The following is a 17,065-nucleotide window of genomic DNA, read 5'->3' on the forward strand; positions in this document are numbered from 1 at the left end:
AAATCGTCGGGGAGGGCGAGCATGTTATGTCTCCTTTCAGGGATTGTTGCTTTACTAGAAACTTGAGATGCTGTTGTTGACTTGGTGACTTTTGACTTAGATCTCATCCAACTGTTTTGGAAGAAATGAGTTTACACACCTTTTAACCTATTGGTATGCTTGCCTTGAGACTAGTGTCACCTAATGCAGTGCAGGACTAAACTATGTGCAGCACAAACTAAGCCAACGAATACCAAGACTGTAAGATGAAGTTATATTGTGAGTTGTGTCCTGCTTTGATAGTAGCTTATTAAATCCAAATCTGTCAGCTATCTGGACAAAAGTAGTCCTAACTGCATTAATTAACTACAGGGGTGGACAGTAACCACTGTAAGTACATTTATTTGATTATCTGTACTTTACTTGAGTATTAATATTTTTGATTATATTATTGCATCCATTTGAACAGTTGCAGTTATGAAAATAGGTAAAATGTTTTTGATGGATGTAAGGAACTAAGGTCTCTTCAAGTCCTTTGACCGACCAAAAGATGTATACCTTATTATTGTCCAAATAAACATTAGATTACAATACATTAAAAAGGAAAAATACTTGTACTTAATACTTAAGTAAAGCAAGTACTTCTGTACTTCAACTTAATCACTTGTATTGGAGTAATATTTGACAAGGTATATCTATACTTTCACTTAAGTAAAGGAATTGTGTACTCGTCCATCTCTGATTAACTATCTCCAGTATTGTTCTTTTGAATGCAGATTCTGGAAGGCAGGTAATTTGAGCAAACACTGATTTGATTACTCCCTCTTGTGGTGCGCTACAGTATAACAGCCAATGCTATCTGGACATTCTGGTTAAGACCTGTTCACATGCAAGTGCTTCCACGCCCCGAACACATTCTCAAAGTCAAGGCTGAATGACTTTATATTACATTAATGCTACATCTCTAGGATTCTAACTTGACTAGAACAATATCAGTCTCTGAATGGACAGGTCAAGTTGTGTTTGCTCAAAATACCCATTAACAGTCATCTCCTAGCATCTGCCAAAATCCCTTGAATGGAAAATCAATCACACCAAGCAAAAGCGCTTTCTAAGGATCTGTAGCAGAGGAGGGACAACCAATCACAGTCCTGCTTTTTTTTCTTTTTTCACCAAGCACCTTTCCCAGGGCCAGCGTTTATTTTTAAAAGCACTCAACATCCTCACAAATAGAACAAACAGCCGCCGCCAACGCCAAAACTACGGACATGCAGCCCGCCCAGCCGTCCCCACCCCACCCTCCAACCCTGCTTCCTTCAGCACTTCCTGTTGGCCATTCTGCACGCGTCTGCAGGAGGTGGTGACGCGCTTCGCTTCATCTCCACTGTGGTGTGGTTCCACGCGCTCTTTCTCCCTCTCCACTCTCTCCGTTTCACACTCTCCATGGGCAACAGACTCCAACGGAGAAAATTATAACATCTAGTTTTGTATTTTAAAAAATAAAGACACCTATCCCAAAATACAGTAAATAAAAATATTAAAGCAGATTAGTGTTTTACACATAAACAAGATGGGCATTATAAACATTTTAATAGTAAAAATCACAGGTTTTGGGCACTCACTGCTAAAACAGAAATAATATTAATAATATTAAAGGAAAAAAGAAGAGCTCTCTCTATAGCTGTCTGTCGATAACCATGTTGAATAGCCACTCATCAACCAGTTAAAACATATGTGAGTGGTATATTCATCCTATACACATAGTGCACCTCTGGACCTTTTTCCTAATATGCAAGCCGGCAATGGCAAGCGCATATTTGCAGAAGGTAAGCTCAATATTCACTTTTACAGTCTTGATCAGGTATGAAAAACCATTTGGTTTTGGAGAGGCTAAGCTTTTTTTCCATAATGGCGTCGGTGAGGGCTGCAACCTGCAACTGAACTGGTTAGAAAACAATTCCTACTGAGGCAAACACCTTGTCACGTTAAATCAAGCTTTTTAAAAATAAAGATGTTCAAAAACAATGAATAACAAAGATATGACATTTTCCTATGTCAGATGAAACTCATCCTTTGAAACTGTGATTGTATTACGTACCCCCTACCTATTAAGAGTGATCCTGGGGAAGGAAGCTAAGTGTTTGTGGAAGCTCTTTTTTACCCTCTCCTAAAACTACCTCTAGTTAGCCTCTGAACTAGAACAAATCTGCTACATGACTCATTTCCACTCATGAACGACTGGTTTCCTCATGCCTAGATTAATAAAACATTATGCTCTGACTGGTAGTCTTCTCTGAAGAGTCTGTCTAAATGGTTAATATAAGTATTTGGTATTAGAGTCATCACAGCTATGGACATTTCACTTTAAAACACAATCACAACAATGAAAAAAAAAAAGTCATATCATCCCAAATATAACATATAATGGGAACCCAACTCAATAAAGTGCACAAGGGCTCATCTAAACAAAACATACATAGCCATAATTTGCAGCCAGGTTTCCCCCCCCCCCCAAATGTCCTCGAATAGCATTAAATCAAATGTTTCCTCACAGCATTCTTAGACAAGCAGGTTCACCCAAAGTGTGCTCCAACAGCCTTTCCCCCCTAAAATAACTGGGGTTAGTGCTGAATGTTAGCACTCCACCGCTCGGTGCTACACATGGAGCTAACATGGCACACGGAGGACTAGTAAAGCCACTAGTAAATACTGCTGACACAGAGAGAGAGATAGAGAGAGAGAGAGAGAGAGAGAGAGAGTGAGAGAGAGAGAGAGTGAGAGAGAGAGAGAGAGCGAGAGAGATAGAAAGAGAGAGCGAGAGAGTGAAGGAGCGAGAGAGAGAGCAGGTTTATTCACGTGCAGACAGCAGAACTCTGTGTGTGTGTGTGTGTGTGTGTATGTGTATGTATATGTATAGACCTACCAGCTATCTGGCTATCTGCCAAAGGACCCATGCTTGGCTAAATAACTAGTGGAGACATGATGGGTAGAAAGACACCTTTAGAATCATGATAAAGACCACTGAGGAAACGAGTCATATCATGATACAGATCGATGAGGAAAACAGGGCCTTCTTGGCTGGTTAACGGAGAGGCTATATGACAAATCGTAACAGAATTTTGCAAAGGAACCCAAGCGACGATGGGCATAAGGCGACGGGCAGAGCGCCACCTAGAGGCCTCAGGAGCCGTCAGTAGGTGAGGCGAGAGGCCTTCATGTTGTAGCAGGGCCGGTCGGCCAGACTGCCTGCGCCCCCAGTGGAAAAGAGCGACAAGCCCTCCGACTTCTCCAGCACCACCTCAAGCTCCTGGAAGTCCTGCAGCCGAGCCACATCCTTGTCCTGCGGACACACAGAGGAGGAGAGGAGATGAGATGAGATGATGATGGTGGAGGTAAACAGCGTGCTGGGCAGAGTGAAGGTGATAGACCTCTGAAGTTCGCCTACAAAAAAGCTGCCATCTTTGCCCAGCTCTGAAATGCAGATGTTTTGCCCTATACACTTTTGTCATCTGATTTAGAGTGGCTCATTAAGACACAAAGACAGCAAACTTTTGCAGTGCAACTTGCAATTAGTCAGTTGGTTAGCTCCCATGGTTAGTAGCCGGATCTCCTTATATGGGCAAAGACGACAGCTTTGGGGCTTTTTTGTAGGTGAACTTCAGAGGTCTCTTGTGTGCTCAGACTTGCTACACTATGGGGTTATAAAAGGAGCTCTAAGTGATGTTGGGCAACGTCACTTCTGTTGACTTTCAACCAAAACAGAAAGCTAGCTCGCTACTCCCTCCCCCTCCCTCCTGTGCAACTGAAACGCTCCTAAACACGCATCTCGTCGGTGATTGGCTGTAACAGTTTATGTTTTTATGGTCCAGGCTGGACCAAGTTGTTTTTGGAGCCTGGGCTGTCCACAGAGACCGCATTTTTTTTTGCAGTGTATTCAGGGCACAGGCAGCTAGCGGATGGTAAGGTGATGTTTGCTGTATGTGACAAAAAATGTTTCGAATTAGAAACCACATAACATCACTTAGAGCACCTTTAAATGTGAAATTCACAGCTCCTCCTGGCTTTGTTTTCCTGCAAGAGGCAGCGTCCTCAGCGCTGAGGTCAAGCGCTGTGATGGGTGCAGCCAGCCGGATACAGCAGCCTCAGGGCCCCGTGCTGGTGCTCAGGCCTGATGGAGACTCTCCCTCACACACACATACAGCAGAATCTCACTCTCTCACTCTCTCTCTCATACAGTAACACTCTCTACCAAACATACACCAACACTCTCTCCCTCACACACATAAACTACCACTCTCACACACACATACGGTGTTAATCAATTGGGCAATGTCTGAACAATGTTATGCGCAATCACATTTCTGATCATGATAAACTGACTTGATGGTCAAAGTTTAAATCAAAGAGCACATGGCCACATGGCTGAACCAGAGCGGTAGAGAAAACAGAGTGGTGACACTTCCATAGGAGACCGTGGAAAAAATGGCAGCTCTTTTCCATGCCAGTTTCTGGGTTATGGAGACGGTAAAAGTTCCAAGAACTGCCATAACTTGGTCAGTAGCCAATGAGTTACTAGATCCCGCCCTCCAGCATCAGGAATACATATCCCGCCCTCCTGCTGTCTGTGCCAAACAGCTATAAAGCACAGCTTTTTAGGAACTATTGAGGCATACGTGAACCATGTGACGACGACACCAGAGTGTCGCAACTCTCTCTATGGCTCTGGCACGAACCATAGTACTCAGGAATGGTGCCCAGCAACATCACTCAAAAAGTTGTCTTCTGCATCACCAGCCTAATACAGGCCAAAGGGCTCTTGCTCACAACGCTTCATTTCTCAGCTAGATGTCCACACTCCATTTGAAGACACAAACAAACAAACAAAACAAACACTAACTCTAAATCAGTAGTAGTTTGTATTTGTTGTCTTCAACTGGTTCTGTCGATTATAAATCTATGCGACCAAGACTTAAATGTGTAAATGTTGGTGGACAAAGGTCCTTCTAAGCTACAAGTAGTGATGGAATTCTGAAGGAAGAGTTAAAAAAATAGTGCCTCAATATTGCTGTGGTTTTCCTGCATCGGAATGAATATAAAAACATCTGAACTGGTTCCTTGTGATGCTAGTACCATATGCAAAAGTGGACAGTAAAATATGTAAACCACAGTCTGAACACCGACTACCAAGAGCTCAGTTCTTTTTGCTATTGTGATTAGGAGCTGTTTAAAGAGAAGCTATGACTCTTGCCCTGATCCAACACTGCATTCCAGACCAGTCGGACATCAGAGGTAGGACTTGAATTCCGACTTTGACGTCAGGGTAGATCGTAGATTTAGAAGTGGGAACTCAGAATCCTTGACCTCCCGAGTTTGTCTGGCGGATCCCAAAAAGGGAATATCCGACTTCCGAACCTTCTGGAATGCAGCATATGAGCCCTCTAGTGGGTACCTTTCTCAGCATGGTGTTGGGCAGCTTGCGGATCTTCTCTACGTGTTCAACGCTGATGTCCAGCTCACGGCAGCAAACTCTCAGCAGCGAGCGGTAGGTCAGTTCCTGCCGGTCCAGTTCCACCTCGATGAAGTCGTTCTCCCGAGCATTGGGGTTCTGAATGCGCACCTTCAGAACCAGCTCTGAGAAGACAGAAGGATTGACAGGGTGGTGTTGGAGTGTGGACAACAAAGAATACATAGGAATTACATTGATCAATCATACACTGATTGAAAAATGTCCTCCACACCATATAGCCAATTAATCTCTTGCTCATTGAACACACCATGTAAGTGCAATGTCACTAAATATACTGACAGAACAGACACTCTTTGTCCAACTGCTCAATAGTCACTGTCTAGACAACATAAGCAAAACTGCATAACTGGTTAAAAGATAGATGATTAGGTGAATGAAGCATGAATTCAGGGAGTGAGGGAGGGATGGATGGATGGATGAAGCATAAATTCAGAGAGTGAGGGATGGATGGATGATGAGGTGAATGAAGCATGAGGGAGGGATGGATGGATGACTGATGGATGACTGGTGAGGAAGCGAGTGCTCACCTTGACAACTGACGGGAAAGGTGCTGGTGAAGAAGAAAGGCTGGAAGGCGGGCATGGAGCCGGCGGCCTGGGGCCCGTTGAGCTGCTGGGGGATGGACTGCTGTCGGCTGATGGGCGCCTGCTGGCCTGAGCTGGTGCCCGGGGAGGGCACGGTGGGGCACACAGTGCCATTCTGCGCCAACATGTGGGGGAGGTGCGGCTCGGGCGAGATCTCAATGGGCAGGCCGCCATTCATGGTTGGTGTCGGGGTGGACACCACACCGTTCTGCTCCGAAACCGGGATGAATGGGCCATCTCGGGGACTGGGCAGTGACTGTGGATGCTGTGGCTGCTGGGAAGGCGTGACTCGTGTCGGGGCACTTGGATGCATTTGCGTCAGCAGGGCATGCGGTTGCTGTGGCAGTGGCTGGGGAGTGTGCTCCTGGGTAGGGGACAGCGTGGCTGGCTCACTGTCCGGGTCCTCCAGGTCACTGGAGCCGTTCTGGGTGCCATTTTGTGCAATCATCAGATCATCTTTATCGGACCCGGTGTATATGAAGGGCGGGTTGGACAGGTAGTTGGGGATGATTGGCAACTCTGGTTCTTTAACTGGTTCTGGTTCATCCTCTTCCTCCACTGAGGCACACAAACAAAAGTGCTTGTGAGTTATTTTTCACAATTCAGCCTCAGACACATTCATAATAACATGGTTTAATTAATCACTTTACTTTACTAATTATAAAAGTAATAAGTAATGAAAACATACTTCCTAGTAGTCTTCTGATCTCCGGTTTTTTAGTCAACTGTACTGCTAACTCTTCCTTGGCGGTCACAATATTCTGATCAGCTCCCGAGTTCAGAAGATACGCCACTATGTTTTTGTGGTTTCGTTTGCATGCCCAATGCAAACATGTCCTAAAGGAAAAGAGAACATAACAGGTTGAGGAAAGTGAGGGACACACGCTTGTGACAAATCCTTTCGCATTTCACCGTTTTCTATGGAGTCAATATTTAATTTAAATATATCACAGGAATAACTTTGGATTACTATTTAGAATGCCAGGGCACAGCAAACGGCATAGCCAAGCATCTGCTTTAATCTTCTCTGGCATAACTGCAGGTAAGACTACCGTGAAACAAGTGACGACGAGGAAGAACGATGACGTCTCTCCGCCAGAAGAGTCTGGATACTCTATTCCACGTGCGTAATGAAGATAGTTCAACTGACTTTACATTTCACCCACTTAATATCACACTCAGGGTCACATTCATAATAAGCAAAATATCAATCTGAATTCATCCAAACATTTTAGACAGTGGCTTCTGCCTGGCACTAACGTTAAACCTCGCTTGAGAGTGTTAGGCAACACCAACAATTAACTGTTCCTGCCAATTATCTAATCCTTTAATTGCGTGCATGCCAAAAACAACTCAATGCTTGAAGACGCCCTACTGAAACTATGTATTACCCAGCTAGCAAGCAAGACAGCCACTTGAAACACAACTTAACACTGGTTTAATGGATGATAACATTCTTCACCCATGCTAGCTAGCAAGCTAACTAGCCAACCAGATAAATTCTGCTAGCAAACCAAGCTTCGACACCTCTCCTGTTGCTTCATTTCTAAAGTTCCCATTCTCACAATAATGACGAAATCATTCTTATGTGTAAAGCATTTTTTAGCACTGTAATGAGAAATGTTCAACTTAACTTACCAGCCGTTGATTTCATTTTGAGAGTTGACATTTACTCCGCTCTCGACCAGCCTCTGCACTTCATCAATGTCTCCGATGGCACTGGCCTCTCTTAAACGTTCTTGCAGTTCTTTATCCAACGATGTTGTTGACATATTTCAGCTAAATTGTATGACGCTTCATATGAATTGCAGGTGTAGCTAGCTTGCTAATCTTAAACGCAGTGACGTTACGCTAACTATAAATAACGCTCGCCGCCTCAAGCTTCAGAGGAGTTAACGTTAACGATAAAATGTCAATATGTTGCTTTGTTTACAAGCTTGTCATTTAAATATTCTTGACCGGACCGTAAAACTGAAAGATTGTGATAAACATGCATTAATTAATAACTGTTATGCTTGGGGCTATTACATAAACATTTACACTTTTACCCGGTTATCAAAGTCCTCTGTTGGTTGGCTTTAACTACTCCTCCCATGTTGGGGGGCAGTTTAAAGAGTAACAACCTTGCACCGTGTTTTTGAGTTCCTACAGTGATCATTTCTGTTCCGCGCCGTTGAATGATTTGGGAGATTTTCAAACTAGTTTACTGTGTAATGAACTGCAGTCAACAATTGTGTACCCTCATACTTACTATTTATCAAATGTATAATCATCACAGTAATCGTTTATTTTAAACCGAAACAACCACAGTAATTTCATTCTTTTTTTTATCTACCCTTTGAGCCAGTTCAACTGATCGCCTTTGGGTGGCGTTATATTACAATGTATGTTAGGTCTACTGGATTGTCATTACGAACGCAAGCTACGGTCTGAGAGGCCTTGAGACTTATGGTTTATCAGGGCCGGTTCTAGCTTAGGCCTACTACATTTGGGTGGGCTGGTAAAAATGTTGGGTGGGCAACATAGCTAAAAGGTCAAGTTGGATCAAAATTGACATAGGCCTAGGCCTAATTGACTGCAGCAGGGCAATATTTCTGATAGGCCTACATATTTCCTCATCACCATGGAGGAATTGTGGCAGATTGATTTCATGTTCAGAAGAGAGGTCAGGTAAAAGGTAACTTTCCCAGTAATGCCTTAAACAAAAAAAGGAGGTTGTGTCTACCTACTAACATAGAGGGAAGACCATCCTATATTTTGGTAAAGTTTACAGTGATGAGTAGCTTACCCCCAGTTATAAAACGTAAACTGGTAAACTGCATCAAGTGATTGAAGTGTGAAAGGGGCTGCATCAGAGTGCGAATTACCCCACCATAATTGGGGGGGGTACTGTTCCTTCACCTCTTCTATGACCATCAAGTGCAAAATGTGTTGTGCAACACACATACAAGGTCTAAACATGCGACAAACTGATAATCAGTAGGCTACAGAATATCTCATTGTTATTATATATCCAAAAGAGAACTGTTTTGATCAACTCCCAAAAGTTAGAATTTAAGTGCACTGAAATAACATTCTGTATAGTAAAAGAAATACCTTTACAAAAAGCCACCTTTACAAGAGCTAGGTCCTATGAAAGAACAAAACATGTTAATACATGAAGGTTGTAAAATAGCACATTTTCAACAACGTCTGCTAGCAACTTACATTTACCAGCATGCACGTCAGCAGAATTTAGCCTAGGCTACTTGAGAAATGTACCTAGCGTTTTGTCATTCAACGTTGACACTTGCTTGAGAAGTTCAAGTCGTTCTCTATCTCCGTTGCATCGCGCGCCACGGTGGTTAAAAATGGTACGGTCCATAATAGGGGTGTCTGAAATCGCTTAACATTAAAAATTTTCCTACAGTGAAAATAGGAGTTGACTTGTATTGTAGCCAACTGTAATGATATTTTTCATAATATCAGAAAAATTATCTGACCCCCCCCCCCCAAAAAAAAAACTGAGGGTACTGGTAGCCTAGAAATCTAGACGCACCCTAGCGGCAGCAAATTAATTTGCTCAGCCTGTACATGTCAATGATATAGGATGGCCCGCCAGGCTAGGGTACTGGGTCTTCATTGGGGATATAGTACCCCCCAGTACCCCCTGTAATTCGAACTATGGGCTGCATGCATATACACCATAGGACTGCCATTATAGTTAGATAATATATAAAATAAGTATTTCAAATACAAAATATTATGTTGTCATTTGTATTTTATTTTGTTGAAGAAAATGGCTTTGTATTTTGTATCAAAATACTTTATATCTGCATTTTGGCCCACAAGTAACACAATGTAATTTCCTTTTAATTCATAATTTTCCCAGACTTGTGATCATATTGAGATTCAGGAAGATGATCCAGTGCAAGATGAGTGACTCACACACTTACACGGATGAGTTGCTCACACACACAGTACACTCCCTATTACCAACCTCAAGTTTCTTGAGAACTTTAATGATCTGTTTCTTGATAACTTTAATCATCCAATCAGAAACACATGGAACCGGGAACCAGTAGGCCTAACCAATTATGACCTGTCTCCACTTCGTACCTTTGCTTGACAAGACTTTTTGAGTGCATCTCTGATACAGTATTTAGGCTATGAGATGTAACAGGCAGGTCAGCATATTGATCTGTTGACTGTTTGCGGGTTACGACATGTCTCGTAGGCAGAGAAAAGCTGTTGCTCCATTGTCCACTTAATCAACAGAGTAAGTGTAGGCCTACTGATGAAGGTATAGATTAAATAGATAGATGTGGAAGGTTTGCAAAGTGATATCATGCTCCTTTTAAAGAGTATGTTTAGTACTTTCAAAATACATATTCAGTATTTTGTTTTTACACATGGCGTGGCTATGTATTTTGTAGTTTATTTTGATGTATTCAAAATTAGTGTATTTAATATTTTATTTTAAAATGCATATTTTTTTTATGTATTTTTGCCCATCCCTGCCAACAGCTAGAGCAGCCAGGCAGCTACAGTGCTACACCCATGCCCCCCATAGTACAGCACTGTAGCTGCCTGGGTATTCAAGTTGTTGTTGTTGGCTGCAGCAACTCAAGCTAGGTAGCACTGATTGTTTTCAGTTTTTTTTTCTGGTATCAACAGCACTCAGTGACTTTAAGAAACAGAAATCCATGTGAAAAATGGCCAGAAATTTACTTTAAGGCATCAGGAGGGGGATTACCTACATAGGCCTACCTAAGCCTACTGCACAGGTATGTACCATCTAGCTCCCATTACACTCAACACCAACTCATCTACATCCAAGCTAAGTTTGAGACTGCACACTGAAAAAACTGAAAAAAAAACTTTGACTTCTCTACTTTGTTTGGGTGGGCAAGACACAATGATTGGGTGGGCTTAGCCTCTGCCTATAGCCAGACCTGTACTTTATCATAAGGTAAGGTAAGGTAACTTTATTTGTACCCAAGGGTAGATTTGGTTGCAGGTCAAAAGAGTGGGTTTCTTACACACACACACATAGATGACATTAAACGACATTGACAGAAAACAGTGACATAACAGTGACAACAGTGCTCTAGACCTAGGAGTATAGATAAAAAATATACATGAATATTATTGTGGACATTAGGGAGTATCACCTCGAAAATTATTTATGTTTATGGTATTTGGGACACTTTAGTCCAAAGCGACTTACAAAACACCACATTAGTTAAAAATAATAGTCTCAAATTAAGTTGAAAAGCCATTAACCATAATAATAGCAACAATATTCAATATCAACAATGAAAATAATGAGTTGAATATTAACAAAAAACATAAACATACAAACCATTATCTATAAGAGAATGAAAGTCTCAAAACTATCACAAGAATGTAGAACTTTAGGTAACTAATTCTACCAACAAAGAATCACTGAGGAAAAGAATCTTGACTGTTACCTTTTTTAATAATTAATGGATGGTCAACACAGCAGGTGCTCATCAGAGGACCGCAGTGAGTGAGAGGGGATGTAGAGCTGGATCACGGAATTGAAATAGCAAGGTGCAGATCCAGCAAGTTTCTTATAGCCAGAGTGAGGGATTATAATTTAATTCTGGCTGATATAGGAAGCCAATGAAGCGGAGTTACATAATTACGTTTTCTTTGGCTGATAAAGACCAGACATGCTGCTGCATTCTGAATCATCTGTAGGCTAATGGTCTCACTACATAAGCAGATGGGCCAGCTAACAATAAATTGCAATAGTCCAGTTTGGAAAGAACATGACCTGCACTAGAAGTTGTGTCATATTGTGTCAGTTAAGGTCTCATTTTGCTGATGTTGAATAGGATAAGCCAACATGTTTTTGTGATTGACGCTATGCAGAGAAATGTAGTCGGATACCCAAGTCACATGCCAATTTAGCTGGGGTCAGTAAAGATTTGCCAAGCTGGATGTTTATCTGTTGGGGAATAGCTGTATTAGCTGGAAACACCAAAAGTTCAGTTTTGGAGAGATTAAGATGCAATCTATCTTCCAGACTGAAATATCCCTGACATGCAGAAATCCAATTAGAAACAGTAGTCATCAAATGGGGAGGTCAGGTAAAGTTGAGTATCATCCGCATGGCAATGATTGGCAAATCTGTGGCAGCGAATGATCTCAGCCAAGGAGGTTGTGTAAATAGAGAAAAGTAGGGGCCTTAGTACTGATCCCTGAGGCACACCTGTGGTGTGGTCATGAGACTTCCCTACATGCAAGACTTAACGTTTTCAACATTTGCAGCTTGTTGCATATTGAGCAGGTACCTTATCAGATGAATCAGTAATCCCGGGAATTTTTCAGTGACTGGGTGAATATTTTTCTCGTCTTGCACCCTACAACAATATTATTACAACTTTAATCATTTACTCAGTCATCCACTTTGTGTAAATAGGACAAGTGGGCAAAGCTGTTAATATTCACAGTGCTCCGGCTGTCACATTCGTCTCTTTTGACAGCTGAAATGGCTGCATCACCTCCCAACCGAACACAATTACACATTCTCTCATAATGATTCATTTAGTACCACATCATTTCTCTGCATTCCTCCATTTCCTCTGCTGTTTGTCGTTGTCCTGCATGACCCAGCAGCTGTATCCATTCTCACCCCAAAGGAATGGGGCTCTGGATGGGCAGGACCCCACACACACACAGCCAACAACTCACAGCCCGGCCAGGCCTGGACTTGCCTCAGTCTCCAGAGTGGATTTCCTGTGTCTGAAGGAATTTATTCCCTTCACTCCCAGGCACCGTGGGCTGAGGCGAATGACTGATGTGGCTATGACACTGATACGAGTAATCTCTATACTTGTAGTATGTAAATATAGAAAGCTATTTCTCACCAAATGTGAAACAAGTAGGCCAATGCTGTTTAAGCCAGCTCCCGTATAGACCCCAAGCCCAGAAGAACTGGGGCGAGATCACTTTACTGAAACTGAGTCATCCAACCGTACGGACCCCTGTGACGAGGCCAGCTGTAATAAAGGCACCCTGGTCTCACTGAGTTCTAAGGCTCTGATTCAGACCGCAGTAGGCACTTGTTCATTTCCTGAATACTAATAAGGCTTCCTGCTCCTCCTCACCCCTCCAAGAGATAACAGTGCCCTTTTGTCATTCAGCCAGGAGAAACACAAAAGGGAGCTGTAGTTTTGACAGGAGGAAGGGGGCATCCATCGTGACCCATGGCAACCGAATAGGTGATTTATGACATGCTTAGTAGTGGAGCCTTCCTCACAGGATAATCAGCACATTCCTTTGGTATGATGCACTAATAACTCACCACTAGAAAGCAAGACACATTTTACCATTTGTCCATTTCAGGAATTATGTTATTGTTAACTTATAGTGCAAAAACGCTCCTTTCCAACACACTTAGTTTACACTTGGTGTAAAGTTTGTGCACGTATTCCACAATTTCTAAATCACAGACATGTAGATGGAAAGTGCTGCATCTGCTCTGCATAGCAAAGGGGGCAGGCATCCACCCATTTGTGTTTGAGAGGGGGATTGTTTCTCCAGTCCTCGCGGTCAAACTTGGAACAAACAAGCAGACACTAAATACATACAGGCTGGCCACAAAGTGTCACAACCGCGCAAGAGGGCCGTTAGGTTGACTGCGCAACAGCAGTTTGAATAGGCGACTCCTCTCACAGGACATTTTTTTTTTTTTTTTAAGAGCAGTGGTGATTTGTAATTAAGACAGACATAGGCTGCAGTGAAATGATTTTTCTATTTTGGTCACAAAGCAGAGTGTCTCACACGTCTCTTCTGGGACAATGAGACGGCTCGCTGTTTACACCATGTAGTGTACTCTGTGATTGTGCTTACTATGAACGTGCACATTCATAATGTGTTTCTGGTTTGAAGTTCCCACGGTTAATTGATTTGAACAGCTAATGTACTTGCTGGGCAAGCGGTCTTTCCACCTGACCTGAGGCAAATGAACCTCCAGGGGCCCAATTTCAGCACCAAGACTCCAGATGCACTCGTGGCATCACACACACACAAACAGGAAACACAAGTGTATAGCCAAGCAGCTTAAACAGCCTTAGTCAGTGTCAGCAGTTGTGGCCATGCTTTTCTCATCTAGTGTCCTCTAGTTTATTGCACTCTGCAACAGTAGAAGGGCTTTAACTGGCCAATTAGGACAAAGCTGGTCGGTGCGAGCGCTGGAGAGGTGCAGCGGGTGAAACACAGACACGCAAGCGCAGGGTGCCTGGCTGGTGGGAAACCGCAGGCTTCTATAAACGGACTCAGTCTTGCCCACTGCAGCATTCCCTGCAGGGGACACACCCATGGATCCCTGCTGCTTTTCCCGTTAAAAGCCAGTGGTTGTCCAGCAGCTGGAGTCCCACTTTATACACACACACGCACACACACATACAAATGCACACACACGCACGCAAGCAGACATATATACAAATAATACAGACACAGGAAGACAGGAATATATTCAAACCCGTGTACACTACAATTTCATAACATAAACTAAAAAGAACATCTGTCGGAAAACCAGTTTGTAAATCAGAAAAAATGCATGGCTCTTTGCTTTTAATTTCCAAATAATATTTATTAAATACATATGCCAACATTAAAGAATACAAATATTACAAAATTATAACTGAACACTTTTCTTTGTTGATCATAAAAATCAATAACAATAACACTGCTGAAGTGGTACTAAAGAAGTCCATACAAGAAGCAGTCCTCATTTGGGCGGCTGCACGAGGCTGGATAGCGTGTCCTTCCTACATTTCTGCATTTCTGAAAGCCACTGGATAATGGAGACATAATGTTGGTTTTAAAAAGGAAGGTAAAAACAGTCAGATGGCCGCCCTGGTGAAGTCCAACACTATTTCTTTCCCTCTCGCAATATTTGGTAACATGTTTGAATATGCTGAGGGCTATTATAGGATTTGTGGTCTGCCAGGAAGGACGTCTCGGCGCTGCTCTGTTGCCAGTCGGAGTGGAAGTGACCTTGGTCGTCCTCAAATAGCCCGGCTGCGGAAGGCATCTCTGTTCACCACAGTCATCCTAACCTGACCAGAACCACTGGGCATCTGCTGAGAATGGTGAAGGGGAATTGCAAAGTGGGCTTACCATTAGCCCACAAGGCAACCTTAAATATGCCCGAAGGGAAGGGTTTCGCAGATAGCTTGCCTTCATCAGCACTATGATGCTATTTGCAGAGTGTTCGTTTTGGGGCAAGGCAGGTCTCCAGTTGTGGTATTGCTTTCTTTAGTGCTAATAGTCAACCCCCACCCCCCCTCTCATACCCCCCCAAAACTTCAGGGCTGTTCAGACTTCTCAGTTTTTTTGGTGTAAGAGATGCATGCTTTTTTTTTTTTTTTAAAGAACACAGGAACATGAAAAAAAACGGATGAACACAGAAAGAGAGTCTCTTTCATTTTTGTAGACTGAGAAGGAGCCTGTCCCAGTCAGAAAAGCCACAGTTATTCCTTTACAGGCTTTTGGAGGCCTCAGCTGCCTCATGTCCATTTAGTGCGTGCTGTTCACGTTCTGTTTCAGCACTTTGTCATGGCGCTCCTGCCACTGGACCGGGCCTCCGTCTTGGCCACCAGTAACCGGAGCGAGTCTCCAGACGTCCGGATCAGCTCTCTGCCGCTGCTCGTCCCAGACAAGATATGAAAGGAAATATATAATATATATATATATATATATAAGATACGGATTCAAATAGATAAGACCAGATATGAGACATTTTACACTGACCAAAATCTGTTTACTATTAGACAACGTCAACAGATGTTTCAACAATTACCACTATTTTCCACTATAGCACTAGACGTACATTATTCTCTTGTGTGCCTGTGCCTTTTGTGTGTGTGTGTGTGTGTGTGTGGTAGTGTGTGTGTGTGTGTGTGCGTGTGTGCATGCGTATGTGTGTGTGTGTGTGTGTGTGTGTGGTGGTAGTGTGTGTGTGTGTGTGTGTGTGTGTGTCCATGCGTATGCGTATATGTGTGTGCGTGTGTGTGTGTGTGTGTGTGCATGCGTATGTGTGTGTGTGTGTGTGTGCATGCGTATATGTGTGTGTGTGTGTATGTGTATACGTATGTGTGTGTGTGTGTGCATGCGTATGTGTGTGTGTGTGTGTGTGCATGCGTATGTGTGTGTGTGTGTGTGTGTGTGTGCATGCGTATATGTGTGCACGCATATATGTGTGTGTGTGTGTGCATGCGTATATGTGTGCATGCGTATATGTGTGTGTGTGTATGCGTATATGTGTGTGTGTGTGTATGTGTATACGTATGTGTGTGTGTGTGCATGCGTATGTGTGTGTGTGTGTGTGTGTGTGTGCATGCGTATGTGTGTGTGTGTGTGTGTGTGTGCATGCGTATATGTGTGTGTGTGTGTGCGCGCATGTGTGTATGTGTGTGTGTGTGTGTGTGTGTTACTCACGTGTGGTAGTCCATGCCCACCAGGCTCACTCCGTTCACTGCCAGGATGCGATCGCCCAGTCGCAGCTTCTGGCACCGTGCGGCGGGGGAGTCGGGCACCACGGACTTGATGAAAATGCCGTTTATCTTCAGGGGCGTTTTCTGTTAGGGCCACAAATGAACACAAGCTGGTGATTAGGTCAGGGGCTGAGGTCGCAAAGCAAATCCAAACTGGTGCGGGCTTGGCTGTATCCTCTTGGCTACCTGAGGAAGGTCCTGTTGGTCAAACTTCTAACCAGAGAGAGGAAGGAAGGAAGGGGATTTGGGATCCTGCATGGGGTTTGTGAGTTGTTTTTAAACATATGATTTTCTTTACCAGAGCGACAAAAAAAACTTTAACTTCAAGGTGGCCATAAGGTTGTAATTTTGCAAACAACAAAAGAGAAAACAAAAGCCAAAAAACAAAACAACAATAAACACACCAGATGACTGAATGTAACCTGACAATGTTGAGTGTGTGTGTGTGTGTGTGTGAGAGTGTG

The 17,065-nt window shown here is 43.1% G+C and overlaps 2 protein-coding genes across 2 annotated transcripts in view; both read right to left on the bottom strand.

Annotated features, from left to right (window-relative positions):
• Positions 1 to 1,186: 1,186 nt before the first annotated feature.
• On the bottom strand, positions 1,187 to 8,185 carry ankrd40 (ankyrin repeat domain 40). Its single transcript, XM_076266529.1, has 5 exons — positions 7,729 to 8,185; positions 6,779 to 6,927; positions 6,034 to 6,648; positions 5,429 to 5,610; positions 1,187 to 3,319 (listed from the first exon to the last, which is right to left on the bottom strand). The coding sequence occupies exons 1-5, from the start codon at positions 7,860 to 7,862 to the stop codon at positions 3,170 to 3,172; spliced, it is 1,230 nt and encodes a 409-aa protein (XP_076122644.1). The 5' UTR covers positions 7,863 to 8,185; the 3' UTR covers positions 1,187 to 3,169.
• Positions 8,186 to 14,680: 6,495 nt separating this feature from the next.
• The window catches only part of radil2a (Ras association and DIL domains 2a), a 28,787-nt gene continuing 26,402 nt past the window's right edge, over positions 14,681 to 17,065 (bottom strand). The window contains exons 15-16 of the mRNA XM_076266530.1: positions 16,546 to 16,685; positions 14,681 to 15,750 (exon numbers count right to left, since the gene is read on the bottom strand). Of these exons, the coding sequence (XP_076122645.1) occupies positions 15,651 to 15,750; positions 16,546 to 16,685 (240 nt within the window). The 3' untranslated portion in view covers positions 14,681 to 15,650. The remainder of the gene's footprint in view (positions 15,751 to 16,545; positions 16,686 to 17,065) is intronic.

This window comes from Alosa pseudoharengus, unplaced genomic scaffold, assembly GCF_046254945.1.
Source record: "Alosa pseudoharengus isolate Yale_2024_CS ecotype anadromous, Long Island Sound unplaced genomic scaffold, YU_APseudo_1.1 YU_APseudo_1.1_scf_4, whole genome shotgun sequence".
Classification (NCBI taxonomy): domain Eukaryota; kingdom Metazoa; phylum Chordata; class Actinopteri; order Clupeiformes; family Clupeidae; genus Alosa; species Alosa pseudoharengus.

Coding starts and splice junctions, on each gene's coding strand:
- ankrd40 (XM_076266529.1), bottom strand. CDS start 7,862: ATGTCAACAACATCGTTGGATAAAGAACTGCAAGAACGTTTAAGAGAG. Junction 6,649..6,778: donor GATCAGAAGACTACTAGGAA/GTATGTTTTCAT, acceptor TGTGTGCCTCAG/TGGAGGAAGAGGATGAACCA. Junction 5,611..6,033: donor CTTTCCCGTCAGTTGTCAAG/GTGAGCACTCGC, acceptor CTGTCTTCTCAG/AGCTGGTTCTGAAGGTGCGC.